Raw genomic sequence first — 22,775 nt, 5'->3', positions numbered from 1 at the left:
CTTGTTTTTGTTATGCATTTAACATAGGTTATTTCTTCTTTTAGCTCGGGTTCGTCTGCAAATAACCGACGAGCAGGAGGCTTTCATTCGTCGTGTACTAGAGATTCCTCCGGGTTAAAGGAAGTGGAAGGACCTCGTCACTCTAGACACCCTTCATGCATATTGTGGTGGCCCTGAATCGTCACCTGTAGCTCATCGATTAAACACCTTCTCCCATTGATGTAAGTTCTGAACTCTTTATCTATTCCAAACCATCTGTCTTTCCCTTTTCTCAAACATTTATTCCTTTCCTTGGTAGAAATAGAAGGAGGAAGACAGAGGGCGTTGGTGAGGAAAGCTGCTACGGTACGCAAGCAGCAACAGCAAGGTGGATCCTCGGCGTCGGCCTCCAAGGTCGCCGTTAAGGGGACGCTTAAAAGAAAAAAATGATGGCAAAGTCGACCGTCTAAACAAGAAGGGGACAGGCACCCCCATCGGCGACAAGCAGTCGAAGCAGCTGTCGCCCCCCCCAAACCCCAGCCATAGGGTTGGAAAAGGCCTGATGATGGGGAAGGGCCCCGTCGTTCCAGGCACCGTTCACAGACTGCTCACACACATGGATGATGCCGTTGAGATGGTTGATTCGATCATCAAGGAGACGAACTTGGATCCTTGTGTCGACCAGACCATGGAGGACTTAGGGGCGTCTGGCCTTTTTGACTTGCCCAGAGTATGTTCCTCTCAAGTTATGGTTTTATGCGCTGTTTGTTCATTCTTTTTCTAACGGGCGTCTTGATTTAGGCGTTGGTGCGTATGAGGGCGCTTTAAGATAAGTGCCTTGCCAACGATGGGGTGATCCGTTGGTACCGCAAGCGTTAAAAGATTAAGAATAAGGAACGAGATCAGTATAAAGAGGCAGTTTATATTCTCAATGAGGAGCAGACAGCCACGACTACCAAGTTGAAGGAGGAATCTCGCCTCCGAGAAGAGGCGGAGAATGCGAAGGCAGACCTGGTGACGAAGTTGACCACCCTCCGTGGACAAGTGGATAAGGTAAAGGCCGATGCCATAGCAGAGTTTAGGGTTTCTCAACCCTTTATTGATGCTTGTGGCATCTACTATGGCGATGGATTCAACGACTGCTTAAAGCAAGTTAGGTCCATCTACCCTGACCTGGACCTGTCCCAGATCGCCCTAGACGACACAGTACCGTCGACTCCTGGGGGAGATGACACTGTCAATGAAGAGCTTGATGATTCTGTCCATACGGTGTAGCAAGAGCCGAAGGACGATGGTGTGGTCCTTGCCCAGCCTAATCCTGAAGGTCTCGTCTGCTATGGACCAGTCTGCTGAGGGTGGCCAAAACATTGTGAACCAGACTGCCTCGGATGTTCCTTTGTCCTAGTTATTAACTTTTGACTTGTACTTCAGTATTTTGTCTTACTTTTTAGACAATAGTGAGTGCCCCTTCGTTTTTGGGCTTTGATGTAAACATTTTACCCTCTATGGGCTTTTTATCTACTGTCTTTCTCTTTTTATATCCACCATTTGTATTTAGTTTTATTTGCTTGTTGGAATATGCCTTTGCCATACGTGGGTTTTTGGTATTCCATTCTACCCGTCAGTTATCTGTGGTTGCCATCCACCTCGTAGGTAGGATTTAGGTAGATTCTTGAGGACCAGGTACCCGTCGGTATCCGTGGTCGTCTGTCCAACATCTTTTGATGTTTAAAATCAATAGAAATTTAAAAAGAAAAGATAACATAAGAAAAATAAATGATAACATAAGCTGCATCCGACCACTACTGATAATATTTCCTCAGGTGCTCAGTGTTCCACGGGTGATGAAGCTTCTGCCCGTTGAGGGTTACCAAGTAGTAGGTCCCTCCTAATTGGGGCCTAGCTTGCCTTGTAAGGGACCTTTGGTGGCTGTTGTTACCTTCCTCAAGACCAGATCTCTAATCTTGAAATGACAAGGTCTGACCTTGGTATTGTAGTGTTTTGCCATTAGGTCTTGATAACGAGCCATCCTTTGTTCTGCCGTCGCTCAGACCTCGTCAAGGAGGTCTAACTAGAGGCACAATCCTTCTTCATTCTTTTTATGGCCATGGTGGGATACTCGATAGCTCGTCATTCCTATCTCAGCAGGGATGATGGCCTCTTGTCTGTACGTTAGGTGGTAAGGTGTCTCTCCTGTAGGTGTGCGAGTCATTGTTTTATATGCCCAAAGGACACTGGATAACTCATCTGGCCATATACCCTTTGCCCCCTCAAGCCGAGTCTTGACCATCTTGAGCAAGGATCGGTTTGTTACTTTAACCTATCCGTTGGCCTAGAGATGAGCGGGAGAGGAGTAGTGGTTCTTGATTCCCAACTGTTGGCAAAAGTCTCTAAAGGCATCATTGTCGAATTGTTTGCCATTGTCAAAGACGAAGACCTTGGGAATTTCAAAGTGGCAAATGATGTTCTTCCAGACGAAACTTCGGACACTTTTCTCTGTGATAGTAGCCAGTGGTTCTGCCTCAACCTATTTAGTAAAGTAGTCGATCCTTACGACGAGGAACTTGAGCTGCCATACGGCAGGAGGGAACAGTCCCATTATATCCAACCTCCACTGGGCGAACGACCAAGGGGCACTCATTGGTGTGAGTTCCTCTGTGGGTTGTTGTATGATATTACTAAAGTGCTGGCACCTGTCACATGCCCTTACGTAGGATTGGGTGTCCTTCTGCATAATGGGCCAATAGTATCCAGCCCGTACCAGCTTGTGAACTAGGGAGCATGCCTTCAAGTGGTTCCCGCATATTCCTTCGTGCACTTCTCTCATGACATAGTAGGCTTCGTCAGGGGCCAGACACCTTAGGTAAGGACGGGAGAAACCCCTTTTGTAAAGGACGTTCCTAATCATTACGAAACATGCCTTTAGTCTATGGAAAGCGTTGCAATCTTCTGCCAATGTCCCATCTTTGAGGTAGGACATGATAGGCGTCGTCCAGTCTCTCCCTAGAGAGATGACCTGTGCTTCCAACTTGTCAATGGTAGGGGTGTATTAAACGAAGGAAAATACCTTACCAGCGGTGTCCGTATACTCCGCGGACGTAGCCTTTGCCAATCGGTCTGCTTGCTTGTTTTCCTTCCTTGGGATTTGTACGAACTTAACTATAAACCCATGTCCTATCTTGTTCTTGACCAACCTTAGGTATTTTTTCATCCGTTCTCCTTTTGCCACATAGTTTTCGGTGATGTGTCCAACCACAACCTACGAGTCACAATGCACGATTGCTGACGTGGCCCTTTCTACTTTAGCTATATCGATGCTCGAGAGGACCACTTCATATTTTGCCTCATTGTTGGTTGTTGAGAATTGGAGGCGGACCGTACATTTTACTGTATCTCCTTCTGGTGTTTGTAATAGAACCTCAGCTCCACCTACCCATTAATTAGACGATCTGTCTGTCCACACCATCCATGCCGTTGGTTCTTCCTCTTCAACTTCTCCTGTCATAAACTTTGCAACAAAATCAGCTAGCGCCTGTGCTTTGATTGCAGTTCGGGGTCGGTATTGAACATTGAACTCACCAAGCTCTACTACCCATAGGACTAGCGGTCCGACTGCCTCCATTGCCTTCCGTAACGGCTTGTAGGTTTACACCATTATGGTATGCGCTTGGAAGTACGGTCTGAGTTTTCGTGCGGCTGTGATCAGTGCAAAGGCCAGCTTCTCCATTGGGGGGTATCGTCCCTTTGCTCTTTGCAGCGCCCGGCTGGTGTAGTAGACAGGTACTTGTACTCGATTTTCCTTCCACACCAGAGTGGAACTAACGGCCATTTGGGATACGACTAAGTAAAGGGAGAGCTCTTCCCCATGTTTGAATAGGCTAAGCAGCGAGGGAGATGTGAGGTAGGACTTCAGCTTTTCAAAAGCCTTTTGGCACTTATCGGTCCACTCGAAAGCTTTCCATAGTACCTTGAAGAAGGGTAGACACTTATCCGTTGCTCTGGAGACAAACCTGTTAAGGGCTGCAACCCTACCATTCAGGCTTTGCACCTCTTTGACGGTCTTTGGAGGGGCCATCTCTAATATTGCCCGAACTTTATCAAGATTAGCCTTTACACCATGTTGTGACACCATAAAGCCCAAGAATTTCCCTGACGCTACACCAAATACATATTTGTTAGGATTAAGCTTTATGTCATGGGGGTGAAGGGTGTCGAATGTTTCGCGAAGGTTATCTAAGTGGCTAGCCTCCTTCGGGCTTTTTACAAGCATGTCGTCTACGTCTACTTCCATATTTCGACCTATCTGTTAGGCGAACATCTTGTTTACAAGTCTTTGGTATGTTGCCCCTGTATTCTTTAGACCAAATGACATGACTTTGTAGTAGAAGAGTCCCTAGCTTGTGACAAATAAGCTCTTCTCTTGGTCCCCTTCATTCAACCTGATCTGATTGTACTCGGAATAGGTGTCCATGAAACTTAATAACTGATGACCCGCTGTAGAGTCCATGAGGAGGTCAATACATGGAAGGGGATAGCTTTCCTTTGGGCATGCTTTGTTCAGGTCGGTGAAGTCTACGCACATTCTCCACTTGATGTTTGCTTTTTTTACCATGACCACGCTGGCCAGCCACTCAGGGTAGTAGACTTCCCTAATGAAATTTGCTTCCAGTAGCTTGCGTACCTCTTTAGCTATGACCTTGTCCCTTTCTTAAGTGAAGACCTTCTTCTTTTGCCAGACCGAGGGGAAAGACGGGCATACGTTGAGTTTATGCACCATGGTGCTAGGACTGATGCCTGGCATGTCCTCGTGGCTCCATGCGAAAATGTCTTGATTGCTTTTGAGGAAGAGTGCAAGCTCCCTTCGGACTGAAGGGTTGGCTTGTGTGCCAATCCAAGTAATTTGGTCAGGAGCGTCATCATCCAAGGAGATTTCTTCTGAATCCTCTACTGGTTCGACAATGACCTTCCTTTCTTCAATGTTTAAAGCTTACAGGTGATCGTCCATTTCAAGCATTGCTACGTAGCATTCTCGAGCAACCATTTGGTCTCCTCGTGCTTCTTCTATCTTGTACTCCTTTGGAAACTTCACTAGTTGGTGGTATGTAGATGTGGCCGCCGCTTGCCACGTGTTAAGAATGGGACACCCAATGATGGCGTTATAGGCAGAGGAGTAATCAATGACGAGGAAGTTGACCTCCTTGGTGAGCTGTTGAGGGTATGTCCTAATGGTCACAGGCAAAGTGATGGTCCTTACAAGATAGACTTTGGTGCAACCAAACCCTACCAAGGGTGTGTCTGAGGGTAGGAAATGCTTTTGGTTGACCCTCATCTGCTGGAACGCAGGGTAGTAGAGGATGTCTGCTGAGCTTTCGTTATTTACCAACACCCGTCAAGTATTGAAATCTACGATGGATAAGTTGATAACGAAGGTGTCATCATGAGGATGATGTAGTTGCCTGGCATCTTCCTCTGTGAAGCTGATGGTTGGGTTGTCAAGCTTGGTTGCCTTAAGGGGTCGTCCGGAGATCTAGACGCTCTGTACCATACGGAGGTATGTTTTCCTCACCTTCTTAGATGATCCCACCATGGTGCTCCCTCTTACTATTACCCTTATCTCTCCAAGTGGGAGTTTGGGTCTCTCTTCAGCCTGTAGATGGGGCTTAGGGTCCTTTGGTGGATCTTCCTTATTTCTGACAAACCGCTGCAACTTCCCTTGTTTGATGAAGGCCTCAATCTACTGCTTGAGGTCATAACATTCGATGGTGGAAGTGACCGTACTTGTTTTTGGGTCTTTTGTTTGGGTCGCCCTTCAACTTTTCCAGCCAAGTTAATGCCACGTCGTCCCTTATCTGCATGAGGACTTGATCTAGCAGGGCGTTTAGGGGAGGGAAGTTTGTTGTTCTCCTAGACGGGGGCCTTGACCTCCTGTCGTCTCTTTTGTTGTTTGTTCAGGCCGACTTCCTCCCTCAGTCTGGGCGAGGGTCATCTTGTCTTTCTCTCTTCCTTGGTTCGTCTCCCCGCGCTATCATTGCATCCTCAGCATTCATGTACTTTGTGGCCTTGTATAACGCTTCAGCCATCATTTTTGGGTCGTTCTTGTTGATGGAGAATAGGAACTTTTCTCTTTTTAGTCCACTAATGAAGGCAATGACAAGAACCTTATTATTGGCTTTATCAATTAGGAGGGCCTCTTTGTTGAAGCGGGTGATGTACGACCTCAAGATTTCGTCTTCTCGTTGTTTGATGTTTAGTATGGTCTCGGAGGACCGTCTGTGTCTTTGCTTTCTGATGAAGTGTGTAACAAAGTACCTGTTCAATTCTTTGAAGGTGTAGACTGTGTTTGGGGTGAGCTTGCCGAACCATACCCTTGCCGGCCTCTTCAGCGTGGTAAGGAACGCCCTACACATAATCTCATCTGACGCTCCTTGTAGGTGCATAAGTGTTTTGAATGACTCCAGGTGGTTGAGTGGATCCCTTGACCCGTTGTATGTTTCCACTTGCGGCATCCAAAACTTTGCTAGAAGGGGGAAAGATTTGACCTCGGTGGTGAAAGGGGAGTCAGTCTGGTGGACCAGCGCATCGCATTGACTTCTATTTCGGAGGGACAACTAGTGTCTTCTAGATTGTCCCTTTTGCTGGGCACGTTGCTCTCTTCTTGGTCTTCCCTCTCTTGCCTGCCCCTGTAGGTAGGTGACTAACATTTTGCTTGTCGATATCTCGTTTGTCGTAAGGGCCTTCCTAGTGTCGCCTGTTCCTTTGGTTCAGTTGTTGTTCCAACTCCTAGTTACATTGGGTGAGTCGCTCTACCGCATCAGCCAGGGTTTGCACTTGCCTTTCCAGGGTGTTGGTTGGATTCCTTGTTTCCTGGTTGATGGTAGCTATTGAACGCGTTTGGACCATGCAACTCTTTTGTCTTAGAATTGTTGTTGGATTCCCACAGACGGCGCCAATTGATGATATGCTGAAATCGTTAGTGAGTTGTAGACTCCAAAGCGCTCCAGTGGGTACCTATGAAATAAGAATAGATGGACCAAACAGAAGGCACTAGTGTGGTATCGGCCAAGAATCCTCCGAAGGTCAAGTTAGTGAATGAAAAATCTCAAAGAACTCTATAGTGTGAGAGCTAGGGATTTTCTGCGTACCTGAGAAAAGAGGGGGTCTAGTGTTTATATAGTGGTGAGTAGTGAATAGAGATCCGCCAAAAGTGGGCATCTTTCCTTATGGAGGATATTTAGTATTAGGGTTTTCATGATCATAGGGTGTTTTTCCATATGAGAAAGATACGTAATAAGGCCTTGGTACGTGATGCGCAAGGCATTTCCATACTAGCATGCATGGGGACCACGCGTAGCCATGCTGGAATCGTCGGCCTACCCAACCTGTCGGTCTTGACCTCCCGTCGCCACTTTATTTCTTCCCATCAGTACGAGACATAGCCGTTGGCCTTATCATCGCCCATCTTGTTAGTGTCGTCAGCTTATTAAGGATCCTACGTCACCTTAAGGCCGACAACCTTATGGAGTCCGTCTGCTCTTCTTAGCCTTTCGTTTACAAATGCTTTTCAAGTTGAAAATGTCCCCATAAAAAACAATGGAAATAGGCCCAATCAAACATTTAGTTCTCATACTTTTGCAAATATGTCTTAAAAATGTTCTGAAGAATTCAGTTATGCAATTGAAAAAAGTGATATAATAAATTGCATCAAAACTTTGAAAGCTAATTTCCATGCAAATCATGGCCTTTATAAGAATTTGAGTGGATTTGTGTAGAATCCAATTACTCGACCTTTTGAGGCTGAAGCTAAAGTGTGGAAACCTTTAATTGAGGTTAGTTACTTTTATTTTGACATCAAAAATATGTTTTTAGAACAAGTTAGTACATTTTATTGGTATTTGTTGTAATAATAATAATAATAATAATAATAATAATAATAATAAGAGAAAATTATAGTAAACCCACTTGTAACTTGTAGTTAGACCTGTTTTCATTTTGTCTATTTGTGATTCAAAACTTAATACTTTACTCACCTGTGTTTAGCTTCGTTTTCACTTTACCTACCCGTCTGTGTGCCTAATTTTTATTTGACAAGTTTTTAATTTCTAGTTTTTATCTACAACTTTTTAAAAGTTAATTTTTTTTTTAATGTACAAGTATATTTTGGTACATTTTAAGCAAAAAATTAAATAAGTTGATGTCAACCTCAATCTAAGTTGACATTAGTTTATTTAATTTTTTGTTAAAACCTGAATATATACAAGGTATATTTATACTATAAAAAAGTGAAAAAATAAAATAAAATTATACATAAAAATTAAAAACTAAAAACCAAAAAAGCGGCAGAAGAAAGTGTAGGCCTGTAGGGTAACGAAGAATGGCTGAAATGATAGGTCGAGGAACACAATTAATTGAGAGTAAGATGAAGCCCTGTAAGGTGACGTAAAAGCAATTGAGGAGGGAGCAGAATTAAAGAGCAATGGGGTAGGTTTAAAATGGTTGGGCTAGGCTAGTGGCCCATTCGATAACATGTTTGAGCGGTTGCAGTTGCTGCTGCCATTTCAGCGTGATTTAATTAATTTGGCCCAATGGCCTCCTTTTGTCATAAACCCAGTCATCGTCATGTAAGCGTGTAATATTATCCAAAGCTGGAGGGTCAACAACAACAACAACACTTGTCGATCTTTGAATGAAACCAGAGATATCATATCCCAACGCATAACTTTCTCGCTTTTCCATCAATACCAATGGCCTACCTCCTCCCTATCCTCCTCTACCTGATTTCCACCACCGGAGAAATCGTCTCCGACCACCGCAAGATCCGCGTAGACGACGATGTATACTGCGAAAGCTGGAGGTTCTCCGTCGAGACAAATGACGCCGGTTACTGGTCAACCGTTCCGGCGAGGTGCGTGCAATTCGTGCAGGACTACATGACCGGAGACCGGTACCGGTACGACTCGGAGGTCGTGGCGGAGAACTCGCTGACGTTTGCGAAGACCGTTGAGATTTCCGATAGCGGAAGCGACGGGTGGGTTTTCGATATCGATGAGACTTTGCTCTCCAACTTGCCCTACTACCAGCTCATCGGCTTCGGGTAAGTCCTTATTAGCCGTTGGATTAATGGATTATAGATTGATGATTTTTTATTTTTTTTGTCGAATTGTTAGATCATCAAATGCTACTTTAGTATTTATTTACTGCTCTTTGTTTGTTTTCTATTTCTGATTGCAAATTAATTTGTGTTTAAAATCTAAAATGATATGGGATTTTCATTTGCTTCGTTTTAAACTTAGGAAGATGCTACTTTATTAGTTTTGAATGAATTCTACAACTGGAGCCTGTAATTCTGTACCCAACTCTTACTGTATGTGTATGTACCAATAATTACTTCTGAGAGTTGCAATGTAATTTTGTTCTTCTGAAGTAGCAACCATATAAAACTTGGTGATGCCACCTCAACATGTCCTTGAGAACACCAGGCTTAATAACAAGAAATGCATCTCACTCTGCCCGTTTTCTAGTTTGTAGGCTCCAACTCCCGTTTGGGCATGCTCATAGAAGAGCCATTAATGCACGGGTAAGAAAGAGTAATATAATCGAATTTAAGGGAACCAAAAAAAAAAAAAAGTAGAGGAAGAACAAAAATAACAATAGTACTAAAAATTGTACCACACTTCCAAAAACGTGGTAAATTATGTGATGGAACATTTGATGAAGGGCATGTAAGTAGTTGTTTTACATTTGTACCTGAACACAAAACCGTTAGCAATAGTTGCTTGTGTCCAAACAGTGGGTTAAAGACTGTTATTGCAACAGCAATCACTTAGATCCATTTGTACTCAGTTTTAGTTAGTATGTTGGTTGGTTAGATTTCCTATTACCAAGCCGATTAAGTCTTTAATCGAGCCAACCCAGTGGCTGCTAGAATAGTGCAGCTTGTATAAATAGCAGATTAGGCTCTCATTTGTATTAAGCTTTTGTACGTGAATGAAATAAGCCTTGAAAACTTTGTATAAATAAAGTTTTTCTTGAAAACTGTGTGTTCTTTGCAGAGATGCAGCCTAACCACTTTTCAATTTATGTTAAGCAACTTGCATCCCATTTAGTTGTAATTCATATCACAGCTCATCGCTTTCCCTGCATCAACCTTTACTGAGATACTGCTTTTGAGTTATTGATTGGATTGTGCAGTTGCTTGATTTGTAGAACAAAGAAATTACAAAATCTTGTTTTCTGTGTAGATCAGAGACTTTCGATGAGGAATCTTTCGATTCTTGGGTGGATTTGGCTGAGGCCCCCGCATTACCTGCAAGTTTGAGTTTATACAAAGAACTCAAACAGCTGGGTTTTAAGATATTTCTGCTAACTGGGAGGAGTGAATATCAAAGGAATGCCACAGAGAAAAATCTTCTATATGCAGGGTTCACCAATTGGGAGAGGCTTATCTTGAGGTACCAAGCCATTTTGCAATACATATACAGAATAAACAGCGTGTATGAAAGAACCTGTAATTGAATAACCACCAATATTTTCAAATTTGTTACTGTAATTAACTGGTACAGTAGCTGTAGATCAAATAATTATCTTATTCAAGATTGCTAATAAATGAAACAGGGGGCCTTCGGATCAGGGGAAACCTGCAATCGTCTATAAATCTGAAAAGAGATCAGACTTGCAACATGAAGGTTATAGGATTCATGGAAATTCTGGCGACCAGTGGAGTGACTTGTTGGGCTTTGCAGTGGCTACACGATCCTTTAAACTCCCAAATCCAATGTATTATATATCTTAATAGAGATTGTATTTAACAATGGTGACGATGATGCTGTTGCTGTACTTAATTCTATGGCGCGCAGATTGCTTGCCATTATCATTTGAGGACTACTTACCTGGATAAGTTGTGCTTTCTGTGTTGCAAGTGTGCATGTATGATTTTGACTCCATCTAAATCCGTTCTACATGTGATTAATTAAATCAACCGGCCCTAAAGTAGTTCAACCCAAAGAAAAAAAAAAAGTATTTGGATCAAAGCTCTGTAATTCTGCGAGAGCCTTGAAAGAGTAACGTGATATTCTTCCGGCACAAAGATCACCATATGACACAGATTTCACGTGACGAAGCAAGTACACCCATTTCCATATTTTATTTATTAAGTTGCTACGTTAGTCAAAAGGAAATAAAAAAAAAAAAAAAAAAATTAAAGTACTCCTGCTCCATCCCGAAGCCCATCAGAAGACTTAATAAAATACTTGAATTTCTGGGCATGTTGATTATTTATGGATATATTATACTGAATTCGTGAAGAAATAAATTAGGAAGCTCAAAATTTTAATTGCTAGTACTAAATAATCATACAACCATGACCAACCTGTTATACACGGTGCAAGTAGTGGAACCTCTCCTTTTCTGTCTCTTCTTTCATGGAGGTGAGGAGGTTGTATTAGCGTCTGAAGCTACACCCAGTGACCCACAAACAAGAGGCTGTGCAGCTGGGATTCTCAGACAATTCAACCCACCTCCTGGAATCACAGAACATTCCGGCTGAGGTCTCTGCAAGTTCCTCCCAGGAATGCAATTTGCTGAGAAGTCAAAGCCCACATTCCTGTAGAACAGCTTAGTGCATTCTTGGCTGAACCCAGAAAAGAAATTGTATGAAACAGTCAGATTCAACAGGCTTCTCAGAGAACAAACCAGGTCTGGCAGAGCCCCAGACAGTTTGTTGTGTGCCAAATTGAGAACCTCAATATCTTCTAGGCAAGAAATGGTGTCTGGCAGATGACCCATCAATGAATTGGAGCTCACATCCAAGACTTGCATATCTGTGAAGAGCCCAACTCCCTCAGGAATGCACCCTGTTAGTTGGTTATTCAGAAACAATATTTCCTTGAGTTTAGAACCCATGAAGCCAAAACTAGTTGGGATGTTTCCACTAAACTTGTTATTAGCTAAATTTATCACAGAAGCTGGAGAGTTCCCCAAGTTTGGGGGAAGTTGGCCTTCAAACTGGTTGTTATTGACAAAGATTGCATCAAGTTTCTTATTGAAGAGATCTTCAGGAAGTGGACCTGAGAATTTGTTGAATCTGAGGTCCAAGTATATGAGGTTTGGAATGTATAGAGTAACTATAGGGAAAGGACCTGAGAAGAGGTTGTTACTAAGGTCTAACTCTTGGAGTGAGGAAAGATCTTTGAAAGTGTCAGGAAGTGTGCCTGAAAACCTGTTGCTGTTGAGGTGAAGTAGTGACATATCAGTTAGTAAAGATACTTCCTTGACGAGAGTGCCTTGAAGATTTGCATGATTGAGATCTATACCTGCAACAATTGGGCCAGGTGTTTCATCCATCTCTTCTTGAGAATCTGAACAAAACACTCCTTTGTAAGAACACACATCAGTGCCAACCCAAGTGTCTAAAATGTTAAATGGATCATCTGTAATTGCAGATTTCCATGCCTGGAGAGCAGTGTAAGCTCTGCTGAGCTCTGGAACTGAAGAACCAGAACCAGAACCAGTTGGAGTTGGAGTTGGATTGTTGATCCCACCACCAATCCAAACACCTCCACCTCCAACTCCACCTCCACCACCACCACCACCACCTACATTGCCAACACCAACACCAACACCAACACTTCCACTCATAGAAAAAGAAGCTACTGTTGAAATTGTATGCAAGCGAAGGAGGAGGAGAACAGCCAGAAGCCAGCTTTTCTCCATTTTCATCAGTTGAGGACACAAAGATTCTTGCTTGATGGGTTTGCTTGTAAGGTTGTCCAAATAAGGATCAGCATTGAAGAGAGAAAATAGTGGGTTTAATTGGCCAGAGAAAAAAAATGGGCCCTGTTTTTATCTTTCTTACTTTTATCTATGTTTACAATTTGGGGCTTTATTTTCTATTTATATCATTTTTAGCCTTTTTGTTTACCAAAAAAAAAAAAGCCTTTTAGGGTACACATGTTAACTAGTGAGAGTATTCATGATGAAAGAAGAGGTAGGTGAGTTGAGCATTAAAGTTACTCACCAAAATAGATAAATGCGATTAATTGGTGACTGTTAGAACTTCCACTCCTGGCGCTTTTTAATTTTAAATTTTTTTTTGGGGTAAACAAAGAATATGGTTCTATCTTTTGCATTATATCTTAATGATAATTTTTTATCATCAAACCAAGATAATAATCAGTTTTTGGTGTAGATAGTGATTGAACCCCAGATCTTTTATACAATCATCAGAGATTTTACTAGTTGAGCTAATTGGAACCTATTATTACTGTGTCACTTATTGCTATTTCTTAAATAAAAATTACTGATGTGACAAATGACTAAAATAAAAAATTAATTTATTGTCACATTAATGGAAACTAGTTTTTTTTTTTAATTTATTTTGGTTACTATTTTTGTCAACAATTTTCATTTAAAAGATAATGACAGAGACTAAATTCATACGGTACTAAAAGTTTAGAAACTAAATTGACACAATTAAAAATTTAAGGACTAAATTAAAATATGGTATAAAAGAAAAGAACCAAATACATAGTTTATCCTAATTTTTTGCCAAATATTCAATTTTTGCAATATATATATATTACTGTAAGTCTCGGTTCAAAATCTTTTATTTTTTATTTTTTATGAAACTCATTTTGTAACTTGGGTTTTAAGAAAGAAAAAAAAATCAAGTTTTAGCAAGCTTCAGTTCCAAGAAGATAACTGATCACGATATGTATCCCATGATATGGTATTTTGTTTTCAATCAGACAGTGACTATTTGCTAAAATGACTACGTAACAAAATAATTTCAAGCAGAGAATTTTTAGTAATATTTTTTTCAACAACTGAATATTTGGAAAAAAAAATTGTATTCATTTTAAGAGTATTCTGTTAGGTGTGCTAAATGTCAAATATTTGACATTTGACACATCAAACACCAAAACACCCCTCTCATGAGATGTTTTAAATACTATAAAATTTGACACATATCAACAGTACCTTTCCATCTTTAGAACAGTGCAGACAAATATGCTAAAACAAATATTTTTAAATTCATTTTTTCTCTCTTCTTTTATGACTTTTCTTTTTTCTCTCTCTTGCCTTTTTCTTCTTTCTTTCTCTGCCTGTTCCTTATCTTCTGTCACTCCCTCTTTCTTTTTGCTTCTTTCTTCTCCAGCATCTTCACTTCTCCTTCTTTTTTTCATTCACTTTCATGTGTTCATTTTACTATTTTTTTTTCCACACTTTCTCTTTGAACAAAAACCCAGTTGGAGTTTTGTAGTTTCAAACCTCTTCCCTTTTTTTTTTTTTTTTTCTTTTTTCCGTCACTTTCTCTACGCCTCTCTCTCTTTTTTTATTGTCACTATCTCTCTCTCTCTCTCTTTGTGTATGGTGATGGGTTTTTATTTTGTATTTTTTTTATATTAATGGTTTTTTAAATATTTTTATATATATTTTTAATGTATAAAATTAAAAAATAGAATATGTGATGAACGGTCAATTATAAATAATATATTAAAATAATAAAGTAAATTTTTTGATTTGTTAAAGTGGCATATTTATGAAACAGCGGATGGAATGCTGTAACATGACCCCCATCCGCTGTAACATGACCCAAGTTCTTTTAGATGTGATTATCTGTATTACATGAACAATACTAAATTAGTAGTTATATTATTCTTATTTACCAAAAAAAGAAAAAGAAAAAAGAAGAAGATGTTTTAATATAAACAAGGGATACTGTAGTCTAGTCAAATCCACTTTCTTGTCAACCTATTAAGCTCGTGCTTAGCCACCAAAAAGAAAGAAGAAGACGAAGAAAGATGCCACTATTATGTAGGGTTGTCAATGTTAGACCTAACTTGTGAACATGACATGAATCTGACATATGTCTTTGCGGGTTAGAATTGGGTCTTAATAGGTTTAGGTCATAAACGGTTTAACTCGAAAGCGATACAATAAATAACGTGTCATAATCGGGTCAACCCGCGTAATCCACAATAAACACGTTTAACACACCAATTTATTTATATCAACCTAAAATGACTTACTTAATATAACTCATTTAACTCGTATAAAAAATAAATATTCATTTTGTTTTAAAATTTTAAAATACCTTTTATATCCAATATATATTTAAATTTAAAAAGAAAGGTGAGTAACTACAAAAACTTACAAGGGATATAATTAAAAATTAAAACTTTACAAACTGTAGATCTCTAAACCTTACAAACCCTAATTCTCTAAACCTTCTTATAAATATCTAATTTTATTTTTTTATTTCAGTCATACTACTCAGTACTCACTCTTCTATCTTATAGTCTCATGCCCAATTCTCAAACTCAAAGTCTCAAACCGGATATGGCTCTCTCTCTCTAACGTGTTTAGTAAATTTTAGAATTAAAGAAAACCATTTTCTTGGTCAAAATTCTGCAGTAGTTTTTTCTGCATAATGTTTTTGTTCTATAAACTTTGAATCCATGTGCCGTTATTAATATGAGATATATTAATTGTTGATTAAGGCCGCGGTTGTAGCTTTTGTCTTGTGCCGTATGTTTTTTTTTTTTGTGTGTGTGTTTGTATTAGTGTTGAACACCGTTTGCATATCTTGCAAGTGGGTTTATTGAGATAATTTATAAACTATATCGGATGGATATTGCTTTTAAAGATTACAACTAAGTGTAATGTCGTAATACTCCCTTTTGATATCATATGAACAGTTTTATGATTGCATGATATGGCCCACTTGTTTTAGTTTCTTTGAATGATAATAAGACTACTTGACGTTATGGTTGTTGGCCATCTTATATTTTTGTTGAACTATATTATTTTGAATGTAAGTTGAGGACTTGAAGTGTATGCATTGCTTTTGGAATGTAAAAAAAAATTTTAGATGAATGTTATATTTAATAGTATGCAGGTTGAAATAGGTTGTGTTACATTCGTGACAACTCAACACGACTCGTTTATTAACCGTGTCAAATGGGTTGAGCTAGGTCAACCTTCCTTATTAACAAGTCGGGTTAGGGTTGAAAAATCATGACAAGATTATTAAATGGGTCGGATTAGGGTTGAGCCATTTAGTTGAATACCCCTACTTCAACACGATACGAACCCGTCACACTAACCTAAATTGACACTCCTACTATTATGAGGCAATGCTAAAGGGCACGACAAATTTTACAAATTTTACCTTGACCCACGGTGAATTGTAAGTGACAGTGTTTTGAACCCACTATTTGACCTTTAATATAGTATCATGTACCATATAGAACTCTTTATATATATATATAGTTGTATCCCATTTAATCAGTACTTGTTTTTTTAGGATAGGACATTTAATCATATTTTTTATTTTTATTTTGGAGAGAGAGTTTTTTATGACATTCATTTCTTATAATAGCTCTTTATAATTAGATTAAGACATTAATCGATTTTTTGATATAGACGAGGGATTGACCCTAATATTTTATTCAACTATTAATTAAGCTATTTGAAACTCACCAAGTCCGTTTGAGATGTATTTATTTTGCTAAAACTAAAAACTTTTTGCTGAAAATACTATAAATAAAGATAAAAGTTAGCTGAAATAGTACATTGGACCTATATATGATACCAAAAAGTGCAATGCTCATGAATAATAATAAAAATAAGTTGACAAAAATAATTTTTGACAAACAGACAATTAATCATTATTAAAGATGGACAAATGCTGAATTTTGTGATGTTGGAAGTATAATTGGAAATTGGGATTCGCATCAAATGGTTGCAGACAATGACAGATGAAGGTTTTGGATTCATAAAAATAAATGTCTCAATTTCCAACGGTCAAGTTGTCTACAAGTAACGAATCATTTCAACCGAACCCAAAATTTTCAGGTAATTTGCATTTTTGAATTTGATACGAACCCGAAGTGGGTTGACTCTAGGCTATATAAACTTAACTAATTTTCTATTTTTAGGTGTTTATGTTACACTAAGACCAAACAAATGAGAATCCTGAACTCAACAAGCTTTAGTAATTGGCTGGTGCACTTACCCTGGTGCTGCTATATATATATATATTTTTATACAAGATAGAATTTCACTCTAGTTTAATCTAAGTGTATATGTGTGTAAAATTCCCTCCTGGAAACTTGAACCCCGGTCCTTGCCCCTCACACTCCACAAGCACTTGTAGTTGTGGAGTGACCATCGCACCAAGGTTGTGCGGTGGTACTATATTTGAATGAAGAGAAAAGGGAACATGATTGAAATGTAATATATTAGAAGATAATCTAGTCCTAGTCATCCTCCTCTGCTAGCTCCAAAGATACTTCAAGCTAAATACTTCAAGCTAATTAAGTCCATTAATTGTTGATCAAGACAGCTTATGTTTGGTCGAAATTGAACTTAATGCTCCACTCTAATTGCCCTACAAATTTACTCCACCAGTTCACCTTTCTTTATCTTTGATGATCAAATCTGTTGGTCATGTTCGTGTAAATGCAATTTATAAGATTAATGTTTTAGCCAGAGTTACATGTTATAGATCTAAATTGTAATACTTTGTATACATGCGTGTTTTTATTTCTGTGACGTTGATATATGAAGTTATTTTTTTTTTATATTAAATTTTGCATAATTTTTTTTTTGAGAATTAATTACAACATGCTGCTAACCCCGCAGTTCGAACCTTTTCCCCCCTTAAACCCCCAAACACTTTGTATATGGGGATGTGTTAATTCAGCTACAAGGCCTTTGCTAATTTTTTAATTTTTGAGTAAATAATTTGTCTCCAAAACCTTAGTTTGATAAACTGTATTATATTATTATATAACTATTCCGTCAAATTTATAATTTTTTGGACTATTGTATTTTTTTGTACTTAATTTATTACTAATAACAATAATAAGAACACGATTGAAGAGATCAATGGTACATTAAAGTACCAATTGGAATCATTGATAATAAGGAAATCTCTAATAGAATTTTGTTATGGCCATATAAGAACTTGAGAAGATAACACAGTTGGCTACAATTTACTTAATACTATTACCTTTTTATTAGGGTAGGCTGACTGGCCTCGAAATAAACATGGTAAATCTAATGAGGTAGCTCTTTCTAAAATAAATAAATAATAATGACGGTAGCTGAATTGGAGTCTTTTGGCTAAAAATTGTAAAAAACGGAGTTTATTATTGTTATAGGTACTGTTCAAAGTTATTTAGTAAAATAAGAAGAGAGATTGAATTTCGGCAACGGTATTGCCGAAATTGCAAGAAAAAGTAGAATGTGTTAGGGGAGAGAGGAAAATTGAATTTCGGTAATGAGATTACCGAAATTCTTGTCCTGCCCTTACTTGCGAGCATGCCCGTGAAGTGCCCAAAATGCTGAAATGAAAAACCAATTGTGGCAATGGCATTGCCGAAAATGGGAGGAAAAAAAAAATTTGTGGCAACCAAGTTGCCGAAAATGGAAGGGGAAAAAAAATTCTACACCCACAACATCCACAACATTTTTCACAACAAATTACATGTGGTTAGTTGTTATTGGTTCAAATTTGAACCTAACACTAAGATAACTTTTTTGCTCCAATAATAACAATAAGTAACAACTTGTCATTTATGATTTGTTGTAAAAATATTGTGAAAATATTGTGAACGTATCATTTCTAAAAAAAATTGTGGTGTCGAAATAGAAGGAAAAGAAAAAAAAAAAGTGGCAATGTGGCAATGCCATTGCCGAAATAGAGGGAAAATTTTTACAACAAATTGCCACATTGCCACTTTTTTTTTTTCTTTTACTTTTCCTTCTATTTCGGCTCCACGATTTTTTTTGAAATGATACATTCACAACATTTTCACAATATTTTTACAACAAATCATAAATAGCAAGTTATTACTTATTGTTATTATTGGGGCATAAAAGTTATCTTAGTGTTAGGTTCAAATTTGAACCAATAACAACTAACCACCTGTAATTTATTGTGAAAAATATTGTGGACGTAGCATTTTTTTTCCCTCCATTTTCGGCAACTTGGTTGCCACAATTCTTTTTTTTTTTTTTTCCCTCCCATTTTCGGCAATGCCATTGCCACAATTGGTTTTCCATTTCAGTATTTTGGGCACTTCACAGGCAGCAGGGCAGGACAAGAATTTCGGTAATGTCATTACTGAAATTCAATTTTCTCTCTCCCCTGACACATTCTACTTTTTCTTGCAATTTCGGCAATACAGTTGCCGAAATTCAGTCTCTCTCCTCATTTTGCCAAATAACTTTGAACAGTACCTATAACAATAATAAACTTCGTTTTTTGCAATTTTTAGCCAAAAGACTCAGCTGAATTGGGTACAAATTTAATGAAAAGTTCACCAGTAAAACAATCTAAGGATAGTTTAGCTTAATTGGTTCATAATAATAATAAAATAAAAAAAATTATGGTTTGGCTTGAAAAAAATTTGACAAAAACAGGATTTTGGTCTTTACATTTTGGTGTAACAGTCAATTTGGTCCCTACATTTTGTAAGCAGTTAATTTGGTTCCTGTTATTTTTAACTTACAATCAATTTAGTCTCTATCGTTAACTCACTAACAAAAAATGCTTACATGACTAACAGATTACAAAGTTGTCACACATAAAGTTAACGTGGCTAATTAAATGATAATAATAAATTTTAATAATATTAAAAATTCCAAGCGGATCAATAATGATATAACAACAAATGAAAATAAACACATCATCACCTAACCAGCAATATTAACTATCTAATAAGCCACTATGGTGCTTGGCCCAAGATACCTGATGAGTTTTTGGGTTAAACTCTCAATTTACTTGTTTATGATGGGTATAAAATTTCCTACAATGAGAAAACTTTCTAGAACCAACCCAATAGCCCAAGGGAATGTGCTTTAGGCCTACTCTGTATTTTGTTCCCCTATGTATGCTTCTTGAGAAGGCTCAAGCTATGTCGAGGTAAAACCTTCTCTCTCTTTTGTTGTTCCTCACTCTTCTCTCGTGTGCTTCTTCCCAAAAATGCCAACCCCTTCCCCTTTACCAATCAGTTTTTATTTATAGATTTTTCTTAGTAGGGGTGTCATAATTAAAAGGGTTGTTTTCCATACTGGTGGGTCCTCCTAAGAAATATTTCTGATTTGATGGGGCCCACTACTCATGACTGATGAACTTTCTTGAAACTTGAAATTGTTGCCGAATGGTGCTCGACGGGCAATTTCCCCCAAGGCATTACCATTCCCATTTGATATAGGCCTTGACCTAGCACTGGACCCTATATTGATATGGGCCCCAAAATGGCTCTAGACCCTGAACTCTTAACCACACGGAGGCTAATGGTTTGGGCCCAACTTGGTGCCTATACAGCCACTAATACATTTCACTACTTATCCAGACGAATTTCACATTACCCATGTAAGAACACTAGCAATAGTAGTGTTAAAAAGCTATTTTTAGCACCACTATAAATAAAAAAGAGTGTTGCAATAGTAGAGTTAAAGGTAAAATTTGTACCTTCATTGCTACAGTGCACAACTATATATGGTTGTGCATTGTAGCTGAGTGCTAAAAAAAAAAATTCATTTTTTAACCAAACAATTTTAAATCTTCACCAACAGTCAAATCTAGACATCGCTGATCCACACACCTCCACCTTCACATTCAACCCAAGAGTGCCATGGACGCTTCAACCTTGCTATCCATTCCAAATCTTCAACCTTAGCTGTGCCATGACCAGCTTGGACATTCTCGATCAAATCTTGAGGTTCATTTAAAGTTTTGTTCATCAAAGGGCGTAGGGCTTGTTGAGATTGATAGAACTTATTTCTTTTTCTTTTTTAATTTGTACAATAACATTAAATACCAATGGCACCAAAAAATTGAAGAAAAAAAAACCCAAAATGAAATACCAAGTTCCATTAGTTGCTGGTTGATATATCCCAGAATCAAAGTACCAACAAATTGAAGAAAAAAAAACAATTACATAATTCAAGACTTTGTTGGTAATCGAATGAACTTCCGGTAAAATTGTAGACACTTAAAAATATACTCCATTAAAGAAAGATAAAGGAAAAACTCCCACTTCTACTAAAATAGCCCAACCAACACCTTCGGCAACAAAGTTGAACCCACCTTCATACACCCCGGTGATGAATGTGAAGGTGGAGGTTTGCAGATCAGCGACTGCTAGATCTTATTGGCGATGAAGGTTTTTGGAATGTTTGGGTGCATTGTAGGTTAGTAACAGATCTTTAAGGGTAAATAGTGAAATTTGTTTGAGGTTGTGGATTAGAAAACTCATGTGGCTGACTAGGTGATGACGTGTCTTAAGAAATTTTTTCGTTTGATGTGGAATTTTCTTTCTTTATTATTAAAATACTTATGTAGCTTTTTTTTAATATTTAATTATTTTATTTTATATTATTATTTTAGTTATGCATGCGCCAACAATGCAAACCATTTGCCATGTATGCATTTTTTGATAATGAGTTAACGGTAGGGACCAAATTGATTATAAGTTAATAATAACATTAAGGTTGTCTAGACTCAACCGGAGCCCTACAACCCAGAAAAACCGCTTGACACTGACCCAATTCCAACTCGAACCGAAGGTCCAGTCGGTCGGCAGTGGGTTTTCGTTCTCAAGAATCGACATCGGCGGGGCGAGTGGCATGTTTGCTTCTCCAAAACCCGAGCTACCCCAACCCAACTGGAGCTATTGAAAAATCAGACCAAATCCTGCAAAAACAAACCAGAACTGGAGGGATTTAGCCAGATTTGGCCAAATTCTAGCAAAATTTAGCGATAAAATGTAGATTTCGGCGATAAAATGCAGATTAGGTGGTTTTTTCCAGATTCCGATGAAATTTTCCAAATTTTGGTGACGTTTTTTTCTTTAGATATCGACGACTTTTTTTTATTCCGATGACCGACCGAATCGACTCGACCAATTTTTCCAGCGGTCAGTTTCGGGTTTCTTCTCCCCCACCCGACGCCGGCGGGTTGAGTCCAAGTTGGGTTTAAAACCAACTCGGACTGACCTGTGGACAGGTTTAAATAACATGGACCAAATTGATTGTTACTAAAATGTAGGGATCAAATTAATTGTTACACCAAAATGTAGGAACCAAGATGATGTTTTTGTAAAAAAAAAAAAAAAACATCTTTATAGACTAGTAGGAAGTGAGATAATTTTTCTTTTCATTTTTGTTTGTTTGTTAAATTTTTTTTAGAGAATTTCAACCTACGGTGTCGGCTCTTGATGAACACTATTTGTCATCAGACCAAGACACCAACAGTTTTTGGTATAGGAGGAGATTGGACCCGAAATCTCTTATTTAACCATCAGATATTTTACCAGTTGAGCTAACTGGAACCCACATTTGTTTGTTAATATTAATAAATAAGATTTTATTTATATATTTATATTAGTTATTATGAAATATTAAGAATGTAGTTGATATGCGCGTGATTTGGACCGTTTGGTGGTCTAGAACTAGTATTCAATATACTTCGCGGCGTGAGGGGATATTCATATAACGTGTATTTAGCAAAGCAAATGCACACAGAGATGGACAAAAATATAGAAATTCTAACTATAAAAACATAGAAAATTTGTCATCAATGGAAAATTATTAGTATCCTTTGTTAAAGATAAAGTTAAATTAATTCAGGAGCCTAGAATGAGTAGTATGGTGACTATGGTCCATGGAGTAGTTTACAAATTGCAAGTGATGATGAGTATGGCAACTGGACACAATTAAAATGCACAGTACTGCAGTCACTGATATTAAAGGTTATCATTTGTTTTTGTGTTGATATCATGAAT

At 38.4% G+C, this 22,775-nt stretch overlaps 2 protein-coding genes across 2 annotated transcripts; one reads left to right on the top strand and one right to left on the bottom strand.

Moving 5' to 3' along the window:
* Positions 1–8,608: 8,608 nt before the first annotated feature.
* LOC142620419 (acid phosphatase 1) lies at positions 8,609–10,873 on the top strand. The gene is made up of 3 exons (XM_075793789.1): positions 8,609–9,070; positions 10,218–10,427; positions 10,591–10,873. The coding sequence occupies exons 1-3, from the start codon at positions 8,721–8,723 to the stop codon at positions 10,766–10,768; spliced, it is 738 nt and encodes a 245-aa protein (XP_075649904.1). The 5' UTR covers positions 8,609–8,720; the 3' UTR covers positions 10,769–10,873.
* Positions 10,874–11,286: 413 nt separating this feature from the next.
* Positions 11,287–12,812, bottom strand: LOC142620411 (leucine-rich repeat extensin-like protein 2). Its single transcript, XM_075793785.1, has one exon. It carries the CDS (start codon positions 12,691–12,693, stop codon positions 11,395–11,397), a length of 1,299 nt encoding a protein of 432 aa, XP_075649900.1. The 5' UTR covers positions 12,694–12,812; the 3' UTR covers positions 11,287–11,394.
* Positions 12,813–22,775: the final 9,963 nt, after the last annotated feature.

Source organism: Castanea sativa, chromosome 1 (genome assembly GCF_040712315.1).
Source record: "Castanea sativa cultivar Marrone di Chiusa Pesio chromosome 1, ASM4071231v1".
Taxonomy (NCBI): domain Eukaryota; kingdom Viridiplantae; phylum Streptophyta; class Magnoliopsida; order Fagales; family Fagaceae; genus Castanea; species Castanea sativa.
The sequence above is the reverse complement of the archived record's forward strand: the minus strand, read 5'-3'. Positions and strand labels throughout refer to the sequence as shown.